At 44.1% G+C, this 25191-nt stretch overlaps 1 protein-coding gene across 1 annotated transcript in view; it reads right to left on the minus strand.

The window, feature by feature from the left end:
* The window catches only part of LOC146808655 (fish-egg lectin-like), a 134073-nt gene that overhangs the window by 98578 nt on the left and 10304 nt on the right, over positions 1-25191 (minus strand). The window contains exon 2 of the mRNA XM_085615450.1: positions 1948-2181. Coding sequence (XP_085471576.1) covers positions 1948-2181 — 234 coding nt within the window. The remainder of the gene's footprint in view (positions 1-1947; positions 2182-25191) is intronic.

Below are 25191 nucleotides of genomic sequence, written 5' to 3' on the forward strand. Positions count from 1 at the left end.
CTATCTGTACTTTTAAGAGGAGAGAGAGATCCCCTTGCAGACAGGTGCAGTGAGTGACTGCACCTGCCTGCAAGGGAATGTCAGGGGGGGTCCATAGGACCCCCTTTCTACCCTTCAGAGGGCTGCCTGTAGGATGTGCACTGAAACAGCTCCAGCTTTTTGGGCACACTTTCCGTGCACCTCTTAAAACCATTTTGCCTCTGCGCCCGTGTCCATAATATGGCCAGGCGTAGGGACAAATTGATTCCCTAATTTGCATGGGGGCACACCCCCATGCAAATGAGGGTATACCCTCCCGAGAAAGCGCTGGCGCTACATATGCGCCAGCACTATTAGCATTACAGAAGGGGCCGCACAAGCATCTGCATCCTCTTCTGTAATACCAAAGTGCCGTGGGGGTGCACAAAGCAGCTGCCCATGCCCACTGTGCCCCGACGGCGGTTTCTGTAATACAGACCCTGATGTACAGTCTTACTTTACTATAGTACAGAATGTGCAGCACAGATCTTTACTACAGTACAGAATTTGCAGCACAGATCTTTACTATAGTACAGAATGTGCAGCACAGATCTTTACTATAGTACATAATGGCAGCACAGATCTTTACTATAGTACAAAATGTGCAGCACAGATCTTTACTATAGTACAGAATGTGCAGCACAGATCTTTCCTATCGTACAGAATGTGCAGCACAGATCTTTACTATAGTACAGAATGTGCAGCACAGATCTTTCCTATCGTACAGAATGTGCAGCACAGATCTTTACTATAGTGCAGAATGTGCAGCACAGATCTTTACTATAGTACAGAATGTGCAGCACAGATCTTTACTATAGTACAGAATGTGCAGCAGAGATCTTTCCTATCGTACAGAATGTGCAGCACAGATCTTTACTATAGTGCAGAATGTGCAGCACAGATCTTTACTATAGTACAGAATGTGCAGCACAGATCTTAGTACAGAATGTGCAGCACAGATCTTTACTGGCCAGATTCCGGTTGAATGTTTACATTTATTTTCTCTCAATGAAGAATTTTTTTTTTTTTAAAAAAAACCTTTATTACAATTTCGAAAAGATACAAATATGGGCCTACAACCAACAGGCCGGCCGCTAAACGCAGTGTAAACCTAGGCACGACTTAACATTCACATCAATGAAGCAACAAAAGAGTTACTAAAGTGCTAATCGTCGCAGTCAGCCGCAGCCGCAGTCCATAAACAAACAGGAAAGGTTTCATATTTTTGAAACACAGAAAACATCAAACACTCAAGGCAGAGGAAGTTAATAGCAGGAACATGTGCTCCTCGTATCGAGGGAGTAAACCAACCCGGGTAGAAGAAAATTATTTTAATAGGCAATTACCACTCTGCCTATGTTTCAATTGGTCAGAGCAATCTTCATTTGCAGCTGTTATGACAAACCAAGGGGAAAATATGTGATACCCTTGCTGAGATCCTATATATTGTGCAATGAAGGCCAGCCATGCCGTACTATTTACAGCAGCTGAACTCGTGTTTTATTTGTTCTTCAAAATTTAAGTTTTTTAATTTAGGTTAGGAAAAATAAGAAGCTTTTTACCATTCACTAGGGTGCTCCCATATCCTTTGATAGAAGTTGAGAGATGAAGGAATATATTGTAATTATATGTATTCGTTCTTTCAATATTGTGAATATGAGATAGACTGATGTCTTGAGGAGGGTATGAAAAATGATATGTGAAAAATTGGATATATCCGAATTTTTGTGTAGGTTAAAGATAGTTAGAAAAATCAGAACTGTGTATAGTGTAATGAACTAAAAGTTTTATTTATGTATTACATGATGATTTGAATGTTATGGCTAAAGAAGTCGGATAAGGTTTATTTGATTGATTGACACAGAACCATATCAATAAATAAACTGTGATAGCTGGATTTTACATATATAGTCCCACACATAAACTTACCAGTGGTTAGGGCCCAGGCTCCTCCCACAAGTTTGTAGATGTTGTCATTATTGTTCACTCCCCACACTCCTGCGGCACCGACGGTGACATGTTTCAGGGCACCGGAGAGTTGAGCCCACTGGCCACTGAACAGGGTGTAAATGTTTCCACCTTGATTCACTCCAAACACCTGGCCATTTCCAGCATCGATCTGCACCAGCGCACCTGGAACTTGTGAACAGATGATAGGAATACCTTTAGGGGGAACAGAGATGTTTTATGTTATTGTAGATAAGTTTCCAACTTTGGGAGCACATGAAAAGTATCAATAAAGCAGCTAATAGCGAGATCCCTAGACCGGTCAAATTAGGTCTGTCAACAGAGTTACTGAATCTTTAAGGCACGCGGTTATGTTTAGGGACATCTGAAACAACGTAATTAATGATGGAAGAAAAATGCATATTAGATGAGGACAGTATGAAAACTTTCATCCAATAGGTCAGTGAGATGAGAAGAACAACATCTTAGAAACATGTTAGATAGAGGAGTGATAGGCAAGAGACATCAGAGGCATTAGAGAGGATGGCATGCACTGTTTCATGACCTCACGTTGCTGGAGAGAGGTTTTCTTTAAAAATCGTATACCTCCTCCATTCTATCATTTTGAATTAAAACGAATAACTGATTAATATTGATAGTATTAATGGTTTGCTGTGTTTGAATAATGAACATTACTAATTAGAAAATACACGTGGGAATCACATTTGCATGGCCTAATTAATACGTAAACTAATTTTCGTACGCATACTAATGTTAGATATTTAGAATTTGCATGTTATATGTTGCTTTTGTTATGTGATTTGTGAATTGTGCTTTTAAATGTGAGTATAAACCGCCATGAGTGTTGCTTTTGCTAGATAAATACACACACATAAAGGGTTTAGTGAGGGAATAACATTTTAATAGTCATTTCCATGTATTAATTACGTTTTGTATTTCTTTGCTTAAGTTGACCTTTCTGGAATGGCCACAAAATGGCTGCCATCCCTATTTGACGGACAGACGATATACAGAAGTCACTGGGGAAGTGCGCCTGCGCTAAAAGATGAGCAACAATAACCTCGTCCTGACCCCAGGCAGACTGTACCCGCGAAGGTCGCACCGGGATGGGTGCCAACCTTCAGACAATGGACTTCCTTAAACTAAAAACTGTTATAATTGATGACACCATGGACACAAAACCGTATGAGAACCAAAATGCCCTGAATGGACAAGTAACTGTTGCAAATTATTAGTAAAATGAGAATTACATCTAAAGAAACATCTAGCGCTTGGGAATCAGGAAGAATGATCCTGGTTCCACCAATCAAATGGGTTTAAGACATATGTTGTTACATTTTTGTCGTTGAATTTACTATAAAAGAAGTAGAATAGAGAGGGCAAGAGATTTTAAAACTCCATCATTTGATTGAAGACTCGATTTCCTGACGTTATGCTGACGGAGAGGACGGTGACGCTGCTGGACAGCGGCTGCCAGAGACTCTGACGGACTAATCAGATGCCCAATTCATTTACGAACTGATTCTTTGATTTATGGGCATAGAGACGAAAGATCTGAATTTGACCTAGAGGACGCCATTTAGCCAGATTAGGTAAATATGCAAAACAAAATATTGAATGCTATATGATTTCCCATATGCTTTATTTAGATAAATATTTCAATTCATTATAAGAACTGTGTCGGGTTATTATTTTAGAAATGTATTGATGTATATTGTTTAGAAGAATTAAGCGTCGCTCTACTCAGCAACTCAGCTGATCCATGGCCTATCCATGGGAGGAATTGCTAGGTTAAAGTTTAGATCCTGGTGGGGTAGGGAAGAATAGGTGAACTTATTACTCATTAGGGATTTGTGTATTTCCTCCCATTGCAGCGTATGGAACACCTCTCAAGTACCATAGATCTAAAGTAGAATGAATGAATGGTGTTATGGGCCCCACCAGTGAATGAGTGAATGAATGTGGTCGTAGAGATCTGTGGTCTGTGACGTAGAGAGGGATTTGGTATTCAGCGCTGCAACAACATGTCAAGAGAAGCACAAATGAAAAGATAGAATAACTAGGCACAGTAAAATATGAGTAAGTCGGACTCCCTCTCAGAGAACACGTTCCTCTCCTTCTAATGGTCCTCACTCTGGCTTGGTCTCCAGTTGATGCTGAGCCTTCCTTCCTGGGCAGCAATGAAGAGTGAGCAGTGATGATACAGCTTCAACCCCTGGGTAAGCAGCATCTTCTCCTTCAGCTACCATATCATATCAAGTCTGCTCTAGACTTGTCCTAAGTAGTTCAAGAAGTGGAGCAGAGGTGTGGTACCACCTTAGACAGTGGTTAGTAACATCATTCAAAGTCCTTTGGGGTTTGCACTCGTCTTCTATGCAGTTGGCTTATGCTTCCCCGCAGAGACAGTCTCCATTCAAGATGTGACTGGTGCCCTCCACGCCACAGCTCGGGGAGACCCATGAATCCTATCCTGTTGGCATTATTTATCACCATTCACCTTGCTTTGTGCTTGCGAAGGTTTCAACTGTACAGGCCTGACATGGTTTCCACCTTCTCAAATAAGCAGCTGTCTACCATACAGAGTATAATAGAGGAGTCATAAAGGTCACTGCTGCACCTGTTATCATCCCACATTGTATTCGGCCAATTTCAATCTTAAGGGACCAGTGTACAAGCAGCAGCTCAGTGTACGCCAATATTAAAGAGACAAGCACATTTCCCTCCAACTTGTACACACTATTTCATTAAGATCACCAGTGGGAGGTTTGTACTTTATACACCACAGGTTCACGCCAGAAAAAAATACTTTTCGCCTAACCACACAACTGTACAAAGCTCTACCACTACTCTTGGACATAAATATAAAACTCTTCTTTCAAGAGTAAATCAAGGAGACAGTTGAGCCTGTGTGTACAAACTCTTACCCCTCTGTAAGAACAAGCCCTGTTCTCTAGCTTCCAATTTCAGAACAATGATAGCTTTCATCATAAAGTACTGTGAGGGAGGAAAGACTCTCCTCACCACACTCTTGACTGTCCCACGTCTACTGTCAATGGGATCCACTGAACGTCAGAAGAACTTGAGCACAGTCCCGCCCCTTAGGAAGTACAATGGATCCTGCTTCAGGAATCCCTATGACTGGAGACCCTTAGGAAGTACACTGGATCCTCCTTCAGGAATCCATATGACTAGAGACCCCTTAGGAAGTACACTGGATCCTGCTTCAGGAATCCATATGACTAGAGACCCCTTAGGAAGTACACTGGATCCTCCTTCAGGAATCCGCATGACTTGAGGCCCCTTAGGAAGTACACTCGATCCTCCATCAGGAATCCCTATGACTGGAGACCCCTTAGGAAGTACACTGGATCCTCCATCAGGAATCCCTATGACTGGAGCCCTTTAGGGAAGTACACTGGATCCTCCTTCAGGAATCCGCATGACTTGAGGCCCCTTAGGAAGTACACTCGATCCTCCATCAGGAATCCCTATGACTGGAGACCCCTTAGGAAGTACACTGGATCCTCCATCAGGAATCCCTATGACTGGAGATCCTTAGGAAGTACACTGGATCCTCCATCAGGAATCCACATGACTGGAGACCCCTTAGGAAGTACACTGGATCCTCCATCTGGAATCCCTGTGACGTATGTGTTAATACATTATCTACAAGAAGGCCGTCGGAACACAACAACATCACTCTCCTGGTTGGAGATTACAGTTAAAAACCTTCTGCTTCATTTCTGCTCAGACGTGCCCCGCCCATCCTGGATTTCCACATTAAACGTGTTTTTTGTCACCTGCAGCTGTTGCTGCTTTAGTACCTTACTAGAAGCTCCCTCCGTACACATGGCTCTGGCTCCTTGAAAGCTTCCCTTCCTTCGGACTCTAGCAGGACTTCCAAAAGATTCAGGGGTCTGAAGTTTTAAGGGGGGGGTCTAAAAACGCACTTCTTTCACTCCTTGAGGCAGAATTTACTCATCTTCTACACCTGTCTTCCTTACGTCACATCTCTAAGACTCCTCTTCACATTTTGGGCTCGTCATTAAAGGCACGCCCATTTATCAATGGAACTGTCAGTTTTCCTTGTGCTGTTTGTGACAGAGCAGGAATTGAGTATACTGCACGTCACATTTTATAAGTAGATAACATTTAAAACCATCCTCGCTTTCCAACTTCTCAGCTCCAGCTCGGAATAAAAAAGTGAATGTGATGAGAAAGAGGAATTCCATAAATGTCTGAAGGAGATGATAATTGTGCTGAATAACAACTCCTTAAAATTCGATGGAGAGAAAACCAAATTGTGATGTTTCTTCCCCTCTAAAGAGCCTTACACGTTCCTGAACAATTTATAGCCTTGGACTCGCGTGGGCAACCAAGAGACATCACATTCAGTGCTTACTTTAGGAGTATATCTGATGATAAGCTCTCCAGGGAGACAAAAATCAACAAAACAGCAGCGATATGTTTCGGATTACTCCGGAACCTTAGCACTATCTTACCACTGTTCCGACAGCCAGCAAGAAACCTAGGGGCGAATTCTCAAGCCCCTATCGCCACGGGAACGTCACTTTTTATGACGTTCCCCTCGCGATAGGGTCATCGCCTTATTGTCAAGGCAGCGTTTACCCACTTAGGGGCATCAACAATGACTTTATCTCTGCTATTTTGGCTTTAAAAGCCAAAAAAACAGAGATAAAACTAGCGCCCTATCAACAACAGGGTGCTAACACGCAAATTTGCATGTTAGCACCCTTTTACTCTACGCTTCCCCTTGAATCTCTAATGGGATGCAAAGGGGGCGTTCCAGAGTAAAATAATAGGAGAAATGTCTTCTATTATCAAGGATATCGTTAACCCTGTTAGCGATAAAGAAAGCAGCGCAAACTGCGGTTCACACTGCTTTTTTACGTCTGCCATTTTTCTGACTTAGCCATGATATCCTATGTAAGGTGGATATCATGGCTAAGTATGTCTGTCCCTATCAGCAAGCTATCGCCAAACCTTGTGGGGTTATCGCTGTATTTCCAGCGATAATCTCACAATTGGCAGCTTGGGCTCTGAATTTTATCGCTTTGGAGATAAGCGTTGCTGATAGCACGCTATCTCCGCAATAAAATTTAGAGTTGGCCGGCGATAATTATCCTCACTCTAAGAGCGCTGAGCGATAATTATTGCCGGCCCTTGCTGATATGCCCCTTAATGTGGCTTTAGTCAAAATTAAGTGGCTTAACACAGCCTTGAGAATAAGACCCTTTTCACTCTACATTTAGCATGAAAGGGGTGTGCAGTGGGTGTTGCAGTTGGAGTTCCACCACAACACCAATTATGATCGACGCTGCCACCTATTATCAGAGGCGGTGATAATAGGTAGCAGCACTGAACTTAAGACCAGAAAAATCCTGGTCTTAAGTTGGGGAACTGAGGAGAAATACTTCATTTATCCTCTTTTTTGCATTTTCCATGGGTGCTGCCCTGTGCTGCACGGTTGTATGACATAATTTCGACAGACAGAAAATCGACCTACAAATATATCGCAACAAAAATATCGATGTCAAGAATATCGACATCCTATCTACAACATGGTAAGTACAAAAATATCGAAAAATAAATATCGATGTCAAAAATATCGTTATTAAAAATATCGTTTTTCTTTTACTTTAAAAATATATGTAAAATAAACCAAATTATACTTAGAAATTAAATAAACATAATTAAATATATTGTATAATATTTAAAATGTATAATTAATATATATATTTTAATAAAACATTAATTACACATATACATATAATATATAATATATATACTTACTTAATAATTAATTTTAATAATAATTTCTGTAACGTATAAATTATTAAATGTTTTTAAAAATTACCAATACATCTATACACATAAAACAATAACATTAATAAATATTTAATAATTTCATATATCAAATAATAATCAATATTTTTAATGTGAATAATTTTTATTATTAATGATATATTACAATAGCTAAAATAATACAAAACATATTAAATATCAGACACAATAAAACTACTAGTCCAACTCCAACAAAAACAACAGTAAGGAAAATGTTGGATAGCGTAGGGGTAAAAATTACTATTCCAACTCCAAAGAGTGCAACAGTAGGGAAAGCGTTGGATAGCGTAGGGTTAAAATTACTATTCCAACTCCAGAGAGTGCAATAGTAGGGAAACTGTTGGATAGAGTAAGGATAAAAATTACTATTCCCACTCCAGAGAGTGCAACAGTAGGGAAAACGTTGGATAGCATAGGGGTAAAAATTACTATTCCAACTCCAAAGAGTGCAACAGTAGGGAAAGCGTTGGATAGCGTAGGGGTAAAAATTACTATTCCAACTCCAGAGAGTGCAATAGTAGGGAAAGCGTTGGATAGTGTAAGGGTAAAAATTACTATTCCAACTCCAGAGAGTGCAATAGTAGGGAAAACGTTGGATAGCGTAGGGGTAAAAATTACTATTCCAACTCCAGAGAGTGCAACAGTAGGGAAAGTGTTGGATAGCGTAGGGAAAAAAATTACTATTCCAACTACAGAGAATGCAACAGTAGGGAAACCACTGGATAGCATAGTGGTAAAAATTACTATTCCCACTCCAGTGAGTCCAACAGTAGGGAAAGCGTTAGATAACGTAGGGGTAAAAATTACTATTCCCACTCCAGAGAGTGCAACAGTAGTGAAAACGCTGGATAGCTTAGGAGTAAAAATTACTATTCACACTCCAATGAGTGCAACAGTAGGGAAAACATTGCATAGCGTAGGGGTAAAAATTACTATTCCCACACCAGAGAGTGCAACAGCAGTGAAAACGCTGGATAGCGTAGGGGTGCAAATTACTATTCCCACTCCAGTAAGTGAAACAGTAGGGAAAGCGCTGGATAGCGTAGGGGTAAAAATTACTATTCCAACTCCAAAGAGTGCAACAGTAGGGAAAGCGTTGGATAGCGTAGGGGTAAAAATTACTATTCCAACTCCAGAGAGTGCAATAGTAGGGAAAGCGTTGGATAGCGTAGGGGTAAAAATTACTATTCCCACTCCAGAGAGTGCAACAGCAGTGAAAACGCTGGATAGCGTAGGGGTACAAATTACTATTCCAACTCCAAAGAGTGCAACAGTAGGGAAAGCGTTGGATAGCGTAGGGGTAAAAATTACTATTCCAACTCCAGAGAGTGCAATAGTAGGGACAGCGTTGGATAGCGTAGGGGTAAAAATTACTATTCCCACTCCAGAGAGTGCAACAGTAGTGAAAACGCTGGATAGCGTAGGGGTAAAAATTACTATTCCCACTCCAGTGAGTGCAACAGTAGGGAAAGTGTTGGATAGCGTAGGGGTACAAATTACTATTCCAACTCCAGAGAGTGCAACAGTAGGGAAAGTGTTGGATAGCGTAGGGGTACAAATTACTATTCCAAGTCCAGAGAGTGCAACAGTAGTGAAAACGCTGGATAGCGTAGGGGTACAAATTACTATTCCCACTCCAGTAAGTGAAACAGTAGGGAAAGCGCTGGATAGCGTAGGGGTAAAAATTACTATTCCAACTCCAGAGAGTGCAACAGTAGGAAAAGCGCTGGATAGCGTAGGGGTAAAAAATACTATTCCCACTCCAGATAGTAAAACAGTTGGGAAAGCACTGGATAGCATAGGGATTCTATAAACATAATAACCAATTAAATAATTAGTTATAAAAAAATAGCATAATAATAATTAATTTACAAAATATTTATTATTAAATACCAATTATTTAAAATAAATATTTATATAAATAACTTTAAATTACATCCCACACCATTCCCCCTTTAACACACAACCCACTACACATACAAAATACACAATACATTTAAATATCAGTTTATCTATTATTTACAATTAATAATACATTCTTTATAATTAATATACTTATTATTTACTAAATTATACATATTAACTACCAAATTACAATTATTCACAAATTAATTCTTAATTAACAATACATTAATTAGCAATAACAAAAAATGACATGAAATAATAAATTATTTATATTTACTATATTTAACGTACTAATAACAATTAATTACCAATTAATAATTAATTAACAATTAATTATTATTAATTACAAATAAATAAAAATTATCAGTAATTATTTGAATTTAATTACATCCCACCCCTATTCCCCTATAAACCCACAACCCACTACACATAAAAATTCACATAATTAATGTAATCATCAATTAATCACTTAATATAATTAAATCACCAATTAATTAGTAATTAACAATTAATTATTTAACAATACCAATAAATAAATATTAATATTAAACTAATTATAACTTATAAAATTAACCAATTAATAAAATTAATTTACGAATAATAATTAATTAACAATTAATTAATCAATTAATATATTTAATTTACAATTAGTAATTAATTAACAATTAATTAATCATAAATACCAATTAAACAATACATATTAATTATTTAATTATAATTAAATTACTTCCCACCCTATTCCCCTATAAACCCACAACCCGCTCTGATACTAAAATGCTAAATTATATTTTAAATAATTATTTATCTCTAAACATTTATTTTTAAATGTATTAAAATACATTACAATAATCTTTAACATACAAATAAAATACATATTAAAATACATTACACTAATAAAATATCGATATTATTGATATCGAAATTTTTGATTACGATATTACTTACATCTATATTAATGACTTCGATATTATCAACTTCGATAATACTTACCTTGGGGTCGATATTCTGTCCATCGATATTCTTGACTTCGATATTCTTTACCTACGATATTAACAACTCGATATACTTGTAGGTCGAAATTTAAAACTCGATATTTAGACTAACCACCGTGCTGCACACATGGAAAATGCAAAATGCTGTGGTTTGTTCATGTACAGGAAGGTGTCCCTTCCTGTACATAAACAAACCTTTTTTTAAATGCCGTTTTGTAGTTTACATGTGCGCTCCACGAAGCAGCACACACGTAAGTTACCAACTGGCTTATTCGGTTTGTTTATGTGCAGGAAGGGACACCTCCCTGCTTGCAGACACCCTGGTGCAAGGGTGCCTGCGTTGGTGCTAAGTTGTGAAACTTAGTGCCATCGCAGGGGGAAATGCCAGGCTGCACCACATTCTTGAGAATAGGGTGCAGCCTGGCGTTTCCGAAGTGGCGATGAGAGGCATTAAGCCTAGAAGGCTGACGCCTCTCACCGCCACTTCATTGAGAATATCCCCCCTAGTGTAGAGTAGTATCCTCAACAGAATCTATTAGTGTCAGGCATTGATACTCGATGCCCCAGACTATCTAATCGAAAGACCATACAGAGTGCAATTGGTGATGGCCAAACTTGCACTGGATAAACCCAGCCATGCTTCGTCCTCTGGCACCCTTTGGGAACTCCATGGGCTCCGAGTGAAAGAGAGGATTGTTTTTAAATCATGGCACCCTTAGGGAACTCCACGGGCTCCGAGTGCAAGAGAGGATTGTTTTTAAATCATGGCACCCTTAGGGAACTCCACGGGCGGAGAGAGAATGAGAGGATGCTTTTAAATAATGCACCCTTAGGGAACTCCACGGGCTCCGAGTGAAAGAGAGGATTGTTTTTAAATCATGGCACCCTTAGGGAACTCCATGAGCTACGAGAGAAAGAGAGGATTGTTTTTAACCCCTTCGATGCACATAACGGAGCGGATCCGTCATGAGCATCGGTTGGGCTGTGCTTATGACGGAACCGCTCCCTCATGAGCACAGCCCCTGGGGAAGCGCTGGCACTCCCCCCCGGGGCATCGATCTTGCCCCCACAGAGGGGGATGGCAGCGGAAGAGTTTCCGCTGCCACCCCCGAGCCCCCCCACGCTTCCCCATGACGTCAGCGCGCACAGTGCGCGTCGACGTCATCAGTAAGCGCTGGACGCGCTGGAATTCATTTCTTTCCAGCGCGTCCAGCGAAGGAGGTACATGTTTTGCCTCCGGTGGGGCGGGGGGGCCAATTTAGGATGCCTTGAGGCATCGGGGGAGAGGAAAGAGTATTTCCTCACCCCTGATGTCTCAATGCTGGGCATTCCTGCTTCACGATCGCGCACAGCGTCGCGATCGTGGAGCAGCAATGCCCCACTAGACACCAGGGATGATTTTTCTGCGTAAAGGAAGCGACCCCTTGGGCAAGGGTCGCTTCCTGGGGGGCCAAATTTAAATTAAGACTTTTCTGCCCCCCATGGGGGCAGATCGGGCTTTTGTTTAGCTGTTTCTGGTCCTGGGGGGGGGGGGGCAGAAAAGCCCACTAGACCCAGGGATTTATTTGAGCTTCGAATGGGAAGCGACCCCTTGGGCAAGGGTAGCTTCCCGGGGAACAGTATTATTTTTGTGATACTCTGCCTTCCCTGGGGGCAGATCGCCTCATTTTTTGGGCTTTTCTGCCGCCAGGGGGGGCAGAAACACCCACTAGACACCAGGAAAAATGTTAAAAATATGATGGAAGTGACCCCTTGGGCAAGGGTCACTTCCGGGGGCCATTTCTTTTTTTATTGGGAATTCTGTCCTCCCCCGGGGGCAGATCGGCCCCTTTTTTGCCCTTTCTGCCCCCAGGGGAGGCAGGAACCTCCACTAGACACAAGGGAACATTTAAAAAATATGATGGAAGTGACCCCTTGGGCAAGGGTCACTTCCGGGGCCCATTTTTTTTGTATTGGGAATTCTTAAAATTAGGATGTTTCTCAGTTTAGGAGTCCAATAGTTAGGACTCCTAACTTTACTACTACTAAACTGAGAAAAATCCTAATTTTAAGGCTTTCGGTATTCACAGAAGGCATTTAGGAGTCATAAACTTAGGAGTCCTAACTTTACTACTACTAAATTGAGAAAAATCCTTATTTTAAGACTTTCGGTATTCACAGAAGGCATTTAGGAGTCCTAAAGTTAGGAGTCCTAACTATACTACTACTAAACTGAGAAAAATCCTAATTTTAAGGCTTTCGGTATTCACAGAAGGCATTTAGGAGTCCTAAACGTAGGACTCCTAACTTCTGTGAATACCGAAATGAGTAAGTGCCTTCTGTGAATACCAAAATGAGTAAGTGCCTTCTGTGAATACCAAAATGGTAGTAAGTTTAGGATTTTGTCTTAAGTTAGTTCTGTGAATCAGGCCCCTTGGGTTTAACTTTGTTGATGGGCTTGCTAAGGAAGCCATCAATGTCTTCATATTGATGCATTTTGTTGATAATGGTTTAGCGTTGCCACGAGATCACCCTGAGTGTGACCGTCTTTTTAAGATTCGGCCTGTCCTTGATCACTTTGTTGATCGATTATCTGAGATCTATGCTCCTGGGAAAGAAATTGCAGTGGATGAGTCTTTGGTGTTGTTCAAGGGCCGCTTGGTTTTTAGGCAATACATTCCTAGTAAGAGGGCACGCTATGGAATTAAGCTGTATATGCTGTGTGACAGTAGGACTGGATATGTCTCTAATTTCAGGGTGTACACCGGTAAGGAATCCAGGATTAACCCCCCTGGTTGTCCGTCCACTTTTGGAGTGACTGAGAAATTTGTTTGGGAACTTGGTAGAGGATTTTTTTAACAAAGGCCACCATTTATATGTAGATAACTTCTACACTGGTGTGCGGTTGTTCAGGGAATTGGCCAAAGTGGACACTGTTGCTTGTGGCACAATCCGCTCTAACCGTAAAGGTTTCCCAAAAGAACTTGTTTGTCAAAAGCTTGTGCGGGGACAGTGCAGTGCATTGCGTTGCGAGGAGCTTCTTGCTGTGAAGTTTTCAGACAGGAGAGATGTCTACATGCTGACTACCATCCATGATGAAAGCACTGCACCTGTGACTGTTTGGGGTCAGGTCGCTGAAGCGCGCAAACCTGTGTGCATTTTAGACTATAATAGGCACATGGGTGGTGTTGACAGAGTAGATCAGAGGTTGGAACCTTACGCTGCTCTTCGTAAGGCTTACATTAGGTACAAGAAGTTGGCTATCCATCTTTTCCACTTGGCAACCTTTAATGCTTTTGTTGTGTTCCAGGATTCTTGCCCTGAGTCAAAGATGACTTTTGCTAAGTTTCAGGAGTCTGTAATAGTCAGCCTTGTTGTAGTGGAACAGGCAAGTGTTCCTAGAGTTGGAGTGGTGGAGGATGTTGCTCGATTGAGAGATCGCCACTTTCCTGATCACATTCCTCCCACAACCTCAAAAGATTTTCCCAGTAGGAGATGTAGAGTCTGTTGGCGAAGAGGTACGCGGAAGGAGATTCGTATGTACTGCCCCGACTGTCCTTCTAAACCTGGGCTGTGTGTCCCTGCTTGTTTTAGAGCGTACCACACGCAAAATAATTTTTGGGTGCATTCATGAGTGGTAAAGTGAACTGCCTGGTCTGTATTCTTTGAAAAATGTGATTCTGTTTCAAGGTTGGCGTTAGTGCAATGTATTTAGTTTCTGATTTTGTGTTTGTAGATTTGTATCTATTTGCGATTTGTTTGTGTTTTTATTTTTGTCTAAACAAATCCTAAATGTGATGGCGGTGTGGCGCTTGGCTGTTGGTGTGTGTGGACTGGCACTTGGTTGGCGGTGTGCGTGGACTGGCGCTTGGCTGGTGGTGTGCGTGGACTGGCGCTTGGCTGGCGGTGTGCGTGGATTGGCGATTGGCTGGTGGTGTGCCTGGACTGGCGATTGGCTGGCGGTGTGCCTGGACTGGTGCTTGCCTAGCGGTGTGCGTGGACTGGTGTTTGGCTAGCGGTGTGCGTGGACTGGCGCTCGGCTGGCTGTGTGTGAGTAGTGATTTGCTGCTGGTCACTACACACACTGCTAGCTGAGTGCCACTCCACGCAATCCATCAGCCTGTGTAGTTGCTGTGTCAGGAATGTGGGCGTGTGAAAGTGATGGGCCCTTGAATGGCGCTGTGCTGGTGTGAGTTTTGTTACGTGATGGGCCCACGGCTGGCGGTGTGAATGGTTTTGTATGTCTCACACGTATGAAAGGTGTATGAATGGCCTGTAAAGAAGTTGGTGTATGTCGTGGCTTTACAGCTCACGAGCTGTGAGTCAATGGTTCAGTTTCTCGCCCTTTCAATTATTAACAGTACATTTCATTTTTGTGAAATCACTTGCTAATACAATTGTATATACTGAACCATCACTCACCTTCGTGCCAAATCCAACCAGTATGTGTGTGTGCTTGAGGATTAGATGGCTGTGCAGTAATATTTGCCTTTCTGAAGCAGGGTGTACCTTGTCACTTTTTGTGAATTTTGTAATGTGTTTTTTTGTGCCTGGTGGTGCAAATGGTCTTGTGTGTATCACGTATGAAAGGTGTGTGAATGGCCTGTAAAGTGGTTGGTGCCTTGACGTGGCTTTACAGCTCACGATCTGCGAGTCATTGGTTTGGTTTTTTGTGAATTTAATTATTGGCAGTGCATTTCATTTTTGTGAAATCTCTTGTTAATAAAATTTAATACACCGAACCATGACTCGCCCTAATGCCAAATCCAACCAGTATGTGTGTGTGTTTGAGGAATAGATGGTTGTGCAGGAATCTTTGTCTTTAGTTTCTCTGCCAAGGTACACTTTCCATGTAAGAATAACCCACCAACTGTAGATATTGTCGTAAACCCATGGGAGTTCATGGTGATGTCTCTCTTTTGAATTCAAAAAGTTATTTTATCCCCAATGTCCTGCAAACCTCAAAATGTCTGTCACATGTGCATTGCAATATTGTTCCAAAATTCTCACGCTGTAGAAACAAACAATTAATTATGTCTAAACAATCTGGTTTTGCAAGGGGTGTCACCTGGGTTTTTGGCCCGGTTCTCGGCGGCCATCTAGGGAAACCTACCAAACCCATACATTTCTGACAACTAGACACCCGGCGGCTTCCAGGGAGGTATGGCTTGCGTGGATCCCCCAACGTTTCCTTACCCAGAATTCCCTGCAAACCTCAATTTTAGCTGAAAAAAATCACTTTTTTCACATATTTTGGTGTGGGAAAGTTGTGGCATCGCCGGCTCACACAAATTTGCCACCACCCAGCGTTCCCCCAGGTCTCCCGGTAAGAAGGGTGCCTCACTTGTGTGGGAGGCCCAAGTACCCGTGACAGGCAAGGGCCCAAAACGTAGTGAGACGACATCAAAATGGCCTATCGCAAAACCACCTGGTTTTGCAAGGGGGGTCACTTGGGTTTTTGGCCCGGTACTTAGCGGCCATCTAGGGAAACCTACCAAACCCATACATTTCTGAAAACTAGACACCCGGCGGCTTCCAGGGAGGTATGGCTTGCGTGGATCCCCCAACGTTTCCTTACCCAGAATCCCCTGCAAACCTCAATTGTAGCTGAAAAAATCACTTTTTTCACACATTTTGGTGTGGGAAAGTTGTGGCATCACCGGGCTCACACAAATTTACCACCACCCAGCCTTCCCCCAGGTCTCCCGGTAAAAATGGGGCCTCACTTGTGTGGGAGGCCCAAGTACCTGCGACAGGCAAGGGCCCAAAATATTTTTTGATAGGCAATGTTGATTTGAAGGCCATCTAACATGGGCTTCAATTGGAATTCCATAGAGCATATTATCAAGCCCATTATCGCCGTTTTAGCGGCAGTTTTCTACCGCTAAAGCGGCGATAATTTTATCGCCTGACTTGATAATATGCCCCATGATTCAGGATGCATTCCCAGGTTTACTAGGAGTTGTAAACCTGGGAATGCATCAGAATCTTACTCCTCCACAGGAGAGGAGTAGCGAGAAGAAATGTATTTATTTCTCTTTGTTTGTTCATCTTTCCTTGTGTGCTGCATTCAGATATTTGATATTTACTAATTTATATAGCGCCCGAATCACTCCGTCAGGGGTATCTCCGCGCTTGGGCAGCGAGCTTCAGCCAGACGAGCACATCTCATAAAAGATAGGTTTTTAAGCAGCTTCCTGAAATGTAGAAGGTCCTGGCATTAGCGTAAGTGGAGGGGAAGTTTGTTCCAAAGAGTAGAGGCAAGGTAAGTAAATGCCCTGCAACCCATGCATGCTTTTTTAATTCTCGGGGTGCAGAGAAGTAGTTTAGATCCTGACCGAAGGGAGCTAGAGGGGGTGTACCTTGCCGATTTGTCAGATAGGTAGGAGGGACCCAGGTCATTGAGAGCTTTGAAAACAGTTCAACAAATCTTGAATTTCCCTAGTTTTCTCACAGGGAGCCAGTGGAGTTTATTTAGAAGCAACATAGAGGCCGTTCTGGGAGGCGCATTCACTACTAGGCGGGCCGTACTATTCTGGACTACTTGCAATTTGTCCAAAGAAGCCTCGTTGACCAAAGCACACAATGCATTTCAGTAGTCGAGTCGGCTCAGCACTAGAGCTTGCATCAGTGCTTTTCGAGTGGAGGATAGTAAAAAAGGAAATACTCTTCTTAGGAGGCTGAGTATGTGAAAACATGTCCCCGCCGTGGTGATGGCATGTGCTTCGAGCGTAAGTCTTTGGTCAATGCGGACTCCCAGATTCTTGAGAACTGTTATTGGGGTGGGGGCCGAGCCCAGTTCCTCCGGCCACCAGCTGGGTGCCAGCTTACTGCCACGCCTCCAAACAACATAATTTCCGATTTCTCTGCATTCAGTTGAAGAAAATTGGCCCTCATCCAGGCAGCAATGGTCTTCAAGCTCCTCAGTGAAGATGAGTTGGATATTATGACTGGATTTATCAAAAGAGAGTAAATGCTCGGTGTCGTCCGCATAAGAAATGGGACTAAACCCTAGAGTCCTCATTAGTTTCGCCAAGGGAGCAAAATACATGTTAAATAGGGTAGGGCTCAGACAGTAGCCCTGCGGTACTTCCTTGGTTACTTTGGTGGTTTTGGATCCAAATGTACCCATGGTAACGGTCTGAGTTCTGTCGTTAGGAAGTTTGCCAGCCATTTCAGTGCAGCCCCTTGAACCCTGATGTTCTGAAGTTTCTCGAGTTGGATTTGGTGCGAGATGGTGTCAAATGCCGCCGATAAGTCAAGCAGCACTAAAAGTGCTGCCTGACCCTTGTCCAGTCCCATTATGATGTAATCAGTTACCTCTATCAGGGCAGACTCTGTACTGTGCTTGGCCCGGAAGCCTGACTGGGAGACATCCAGGCAGTGCGAGGTTTCTACAAAATCAGATAAGTACTTGTTGATGTGTTTTTCCAGTAGCCTACTCTAAAGGGGGAGCAGAGAAATGGGGCGATAATTAGACAATTCGTCTATGGGGGCTTTGAGGTTTTTCCGGATAGGAACAACTTGAGCTGCTTTTCATTTGGGAGGGACTCTGCCATCCCTCAAGGATGGTGCAGATAGGAGTGGCGAGTTGTTTGGCGAGCCGGAAGGTGATCTTTGCCGGGATCACATCTAAGGGGGACCCGGATTTAATTTTTGTCAACAGGGATTCAACCTCTTCAGGTGTAAGTAAGGAAAGTTCTGCAGTTGCGCAGCATTGGACGAGGTGACTGAGCATTCTGTAGAGGGATTGTTATGGGTACCACTGGTATGGATAATTTTAAGGTAGATTGAGTCAATTTTCTGGATGAAATAGGTCGCTACGTTGTCACATAGGGATTGAGAGCGAGCCTCTGCAGTGTTGCATGCCTTAGGGTTAGTGAAGGACTTCAGGATTTGATAAAGAGTCCTAAAGTTGTTACCGGCCTGATCTAGTTCTTTCGCGATGAATAGTTTGCGCGCAGACTTTACATTTTTATGATAAGAGGTCAGTGCGACTTTGAATCTCTCTTTATCCTGTGCATTGTGTGAATGCCGCCATTTCCGTTCCAATGTCTTACATTGGCTCTTTTCAGTCAGAAGGAAAGGGGAGTACCAACTGGTTTGAGAGTGTTTGGGAGGGTGGGTCTGTTGTTTCAGAGGTGCTAAGTGATCAACAGTAGATTGTAAGATGGAATTAAAGTGAGCTAGCTGTTCTTCTACACTACCCGTGTCTGTGTCAATGTCAGTGTTCCAGGGGCGGAAAAAAGTCTGGAACTGGTCAGGTTTAAGTTTATGCCATTGTTTATACCAGCGTGTGGCGTGGTTTTTAGGGGTGGAATGATTTCTAGGGCTCCTGATTTGGAAATCTAACAGAGAATGGTCTGACCAAGTTAGAAGGCGAGGTTCCCCTCAGAGGATATTAGAGGAATTGGTTAAAATTAGATCTAATGTGTGCCCTGCTGAGTGAGTGAGGGCGTAGTTAATCTTCAATTGATCAAGTGTAGCCAAATCTGCCAAACAAGCTGTGGCGTCTATATTAGAGGTGTTTTCACTGTGGATATTAAAGTCACCCTAGCACACGTAGAACGAGGAAAACGCCTTTATGATTGTTTTTAGCAGGAAGGTGCATCTTCCTGCACAAAAAGAATCCTGTCTACAACACAGGCAGCCTTGCACCATGGTACAAGGGTGTCTGCATTGGCACTAGACTACCAAAACGGCACCAGTGCACGGGAAACTACAGGAAGTACAGTATCTCATAAATACGGTGCATTTCCACACTTTCTCTTTGGTGCAGCGCAGGAAGGTAACTTGCTGGGCTGCCTTGCGCACCATTCCCATAAATATGCCCTACAGTACTATGTAGCCTACCTCCACTATTTAAACAGCACCCTGAAGCCTAAGTCCACAATAGGCACAGTACTGTTCAGCCTATCCCCACTGTATACACATCACCGTGCTGCCTACCTCCACTAAAGACACAGGAGCATGTTGTCTACCTCCACTAAACACACAGGGGAAGATTTACAATAAAAGTGACTCAGTGCATTCTGCAAGCCATTTGGCTGCGCCACACTGAGTCACTTTCAAGGCACAGGGATGCAACATATTGACAACAATATGTGGCATCTCTGTGCTTCCCCCTGCACTGGTGCACCACCTGCAGCCATGCATCGGCGCATGCACCCTTGCACCATGGTGCAAGAATGCATGAATCATGGAGAGATTGTTTTTGTGCAGGAAGGGGCACCTTCCGCACAAAAACTATCACTATAGGCATTTTCCTCTTTCTATGTGTGCTGTAGACTACAGCACACATTGAACGAGGAAAAACGAGGAGAAATGAAAACATTTCTCCTCGTTGCACCTCGCTACGCCACCCCTAGGGTGGTGTAGCATTCACACGCATTTCCATATTTACAATTCCTCGTAAATCTAGAAATGCGTATCGTTGCATGGGTGTTGCGTGGGAACACCCACAGCAACACCCATGGAATGCCCCTTTCACGCAAAGTGCTGCGAGTAAAGGGGTCATATTTACAAGGACAGGAAAAGCCTCGCTGGGTGGATTTTCCTGTCCTTGTAAATATGGAGCAGTAACATGCCCCACCAGTATGTCAGAAAAAGTGACATACTGGTGGCGCAGGTGGCTCGTAAATCTGCCCCACAGCACCTTGCAGCCTAACTTCAGTAAAACACAGCAACCTGCAGCCTAACATCACTTTACACACAGCACCCTAATTCCCATGTATCACCATTCCTGTCGTTTCTTTCTTGGTCCGTGCCCTTCAGCCTCCTGCTAGCCCCTCCCACCTCCAAGGACTACTTATGGAGGCCGCTGCATGGACGCAGGCAACAGACATGCCAAAGTCAATCCCAACTGTGCCTGTCCATGCCTGGAGCGTGCCAAGTGCTAGGGACCTGGTTCTTCCACCCCGTGTAGCTACCACCACCACAGACCCTAGATCCGGCTACATTGACAATAACAACTGCTGCCGCACAGCTCCAAGCACTGCCTGGGTATTATTCTCCTGTCAGCTCTTCCACTTCACCTGCAACACTGAAGCAATCAACAACATTAGAGAACCACAAGCATGACTGCACCCACCATGCCTACCAAGAATGCCACGGCACAACTCCAGGGCATTCTACTCAATGCACAATCACTCGGCAAACACACCACGGAAATTTGGGACATGATCTCATCCCTCACCCCGGACGTCATCTTCCTCATGGAGACCTGGCAGAACCCCAGCTCTGTGCTGGACATCACCACCCCCAAAGGCTACACAATAACACAAAATAACACACCGAGACTAAATCAACAAACATAGAGGTGCAATTGCCATCATCTACAAGGGCACAATCGGCTGCACGACTGCAAATTCACATAGACAGGAAAAGCACCATCAGAGGCACCTTCGCATACAGATTACCAGTACCACACCCTAGCTTCTGCAACGCCATCCATGACCTCATTACCACAATCGCCATTGACTCAGAGCACTACATATTCCTTGGAGATTTTAATTTCTACCTAGACCATCCCAGCAACATCAAAACAATAACCCTCCTGGAAAGCACAAGCAACATCGACCTCAATCAACTTGTCATCTACCCCACCCACATTGCAGGACACACGCTCAATCCCATTTTTGCCTCCAGCGGTAGATTCAAATACAACCACGCCTCACAGTTCACATGGACCAACCACTATTAGGTCTACTTCACCAGCAAAGGACCTACAAACACTGACACCATGCCCCCAGCTCCTCACACAGAAGCTGGTAAAAAATATCACAAGACCAGTGGAGAACACTCCCAATTCCCACCTCCCACAACATTCAACCCAGAACAGGCTGCGAAGAACTATTACCAGTGCATCACAGAATCACCCAACCCATTCGACCCCGGCAAGCCAGCCAAACTCAAAGGAACAAGCTGAAGAAACAGCTGGATCACCTTAGAGCTGAATCGCACCAAATTCAACTGGATGCAACTTGAAAGGAATTGGCGCACCAGCAAAGACACAGGAGACCACGTCACCTTCAAAACAGCACTCAACCAGTGCCTCTACCTCCTGAAAAAAACACAGAAGAACGCCCTAGCAGACTGAATAGAAGCTAGCACAAACTGCAGCAAGAAGCTCTTCATCAACGTAAAAGAGTTCTCCAACCCAGCCGCCGCTGAGAACAACATCATCCCCTCCCAAGAACTGCGCAACACCTTGGCAGATTTCTTCCACAACAAGATCTCTGTCATCTACGAAAACATCAAACCCCAACCCTCCTCTGTCAACAGCATCAGCCTGCTCACAGCCACGAACACAAACCTTGAACACCTGCTCACACATTGGGACACCCTCACAACTCCATCATGAACTCCATGAATTGGGGAGCCTCCACAGATCCCTGTCCCCCACACATTTTCAACCTTGGGATCAAAATTATTAGCAATGAGCTCAAGAAAGTCCTAAACACCTCCAATCAATCAATCAATCAATCAATCAGACCTTTGTAGAGCGCACTACATACCCGTGAGGGTCTCAAGGCGCTGGGGGGAGCGCTACTGATCGAACAGCACGTTTGAGTAGCCTCCTGAAGGTCAGCAGGTCTTGGGTCTGTCATAGGCTCAGTGGGAGGGTGTTCCAGGTCTTGGCGGCGAGGTGGGAGAAGGATCTCCCGCCGGTGGTTGCTCTTTGGATGCACAGGATGGTGGCGAGTGCGAGGTCGGCGGAGAGGAGCTGGCGTTTGGGGATGTAGAAGGAAAGTAGTCTGTTGAGGTAGGCTGGGCCGTTCTTGTGGAGTGCCTTGGGTGCGTGGATGAGGAGCTTGAAGGATATCCTCTTGTTGACGGGCAGCCAGTGCAGGTTTCTCAGGTGGGGGGTGATGTGGCCGTGGCGTGGTTTGTTGAGAATCAGTCGTGCCAAGGCGTTTTGGATGCGTTGCAGTTGTTTGATGAGCTTGGTCGGGGATCCCGCGTAGAGGGCATTTCCATAGTCGAGTCTGCTGCTGACGAGGGCCTGGGTGACTGTTCTTGTATCTGTTGGGATCCACCTGTAGATCTTGTGGAGCATGCGGAGGGTGTTGAAGCAGGAGGAGGAGATGGCATTGACTTGCTTGGTCATGGAGAGCGTTGAGTCGAGGATGATTCCCAGGTTGCGTGCGGGGTCGGTGGGTGTCGGGGCTGCCCCCAGTGCCATCGGCCACCAGGAGTTGTCCCAGGCTGAAAGGTTGGAGCCAAGGATGAGGACCTCCGTCTTGTCCATGTTCAGCTTCAGTCGGCTGATCTTCATCCAGTCGGCGACGGCCTTCATTCCTTCATGGAGGTTGGCTTTGGTGGTAATGGGGTCCTTGGTGAGGGAGAGGATCAGTTGAGTGTCGTCGGCATAGGAGATTATGTTGAGGTCGTGCTGTCGGGCAACGTGTGCGAGCGGGGCCATGTAAATGTTGAACAGTGTAGGGCTGAGGGAGGATCCTTGCAACTCAGCCTCCTTCCCTAAGGACTGGAAACATGCTAAAGTAACTGCAAGAAACCATCCACTGACTCAGCAGAACCAAAGAACTAGCAACCCATTTCCCTGCTCCCTTTTACAGTGAAGGTTCCTGAGAAGGCAATCAATTAATAATTCACCGAACACCTGGAACGTAGAAACCTCCTGGGTCCCAAGTCCACCACAACACCAAGACAGCCCTGATTACAGCCACAAATGACATGAGGCCCTCCTGGACTGCAGCAAAACTGCAGCCCTCATCCTCCTGGACCTGTCAGCTGCCTTTGACACCATCTCCCATCACATCTTGATCAACAGACTCCATCCACCACATTGGAATCCAGGGAGATGCCATCAAATGGATCTCTTCATACGTCACCAGAAGAACCAAGAGAATCCACCTCACACTGTTCACATTGGAACCCAAGAAGATCATCTGTGGCATTTTCCACAAAATCATCCCTCAGCCCCTCCCTCTTCAACACCTACTTCCACAGATGAATGATGAACATTGCCCACTGAATTAGGGACAATTGTCTAAAACTTAACCCAAACAAGAAAGAATTCCTCATCTTTGGGAACAACACTTCTCCGTAGAACGATCCATGGTGGTCTGCTGAACTCAGCCCATTCCCCTCCCTGGTTGAACACAACGGCAACCTCGGCATGTATATGAAGAAACAGGTAAACGCAGTCTTATCTGCCTCCTTCTGCACCCTATGCATTCTACTCAAGATCTTCAGGTGGCTCCCAGTCAACACCAGGAGGACCGTCACACAGGTGCTCATCAACAGCAGCCTAGACTACGGTGTGAGAAGTTGGCCTGGTATATGCTGTCCACTAATTATAGTGGGCACCATGCACCAGTCCAAACAATCCCTAGTTGATAATAGGTTAAAGACAACCTTTATTGAAAGCTATCCCAGTGGTAGCTTTGGAGAGCAGCCCTCAGGCTAAGTCTTAAAGGAATAAAAAGCAGCTTGTTTTACCAGTCAATAATATCTTGAATGGCTCAATGAAAGGCAACCACACGAGGTATATATATAAAATATATGTATTTATTTCTAAACACACCCTACTAGTCTCTTTACGAGGCTAGAGGTCCAAACACGTAAGTTACTCTTCAAATATTACAGTAAAATAGCAGAAATACATATCCGGCCCTAGGGGCGAGCCAAACCATATACTAAAATAGTGGTATAAGAACCACAACTTAACTAGACACAAGGCCTAGAGCCTGTAGAATCGTTGGGACCCAAGGAATCACCCAAGGTAGTGACACAGGGGACCCACGGGGGTCGTGTGCAGTGTGAGAACACAGCCGCAAGCTCCTGTTAGCTTCTATGGGGAAAGTCGCGGATAGATTTTTAAAGATTAGGGACACTTAGAAATGAGCTAGGACCAAACCCTTTTGGACTTAGGAAGTTCTAGGGTCAACACCCACGGGAGCACCAGAGAAGTCGAGTTACCTCGCCCAGGGAAGCTGGGTGCACAGGTGTCAAATGGTGTCGGGTCGCGTCGTCGTTTTCAATGGGAGCTGGCAAAGAAGTGCTGATGCCAGGAAGATGCGAAGTGTCCGAAGAGTTCCAAGCCTTAATCAAAGTTGAGAAGAACCTAAAAGCAGAGGGGACAGTGTCTTGGTCACTAGCCAGTGACCAGGGGCCCAATAGGCGAATGCCCACCGATGTCGGGTGATTTCAGGTGAAGAAGGTGAAGCTTGACTCTTCAGCCATGAGGACCAGGAGGCATCGAGGACAACCAGGAGCTGGATTTGAGCTGTCCCTCAAAGGATGACGAGTGCTGTAGCGTCAGTTCCCAGATTGGACACAACAAGCCTTGGCAACAGCAACCCATGCAGAAAGGAGAAAGATGCTTTGGTGCAGACCAGCAAGGTCTGAGAGAGTCACCACTTGGTGGGGAGTGAGGGCACATCTGGAGCAACCAGGAAATCCCAAGGGAAATCAAAGTTATCTTCACAGGGACCCACCA

Source organism: Triturus cristatus, chromosome 7 (assembly GCF_964204655.1).
Source record: "Triturus cristatus chromosome 7, aTriCri1.1, whole genome shotgun sequence".
Classification (NCBI taxonomy): Eukaryota; Metazoa; Chordata; class Amphibia; order Caudata; family Salamandridae; genus Triturus; species Triturus cristatus.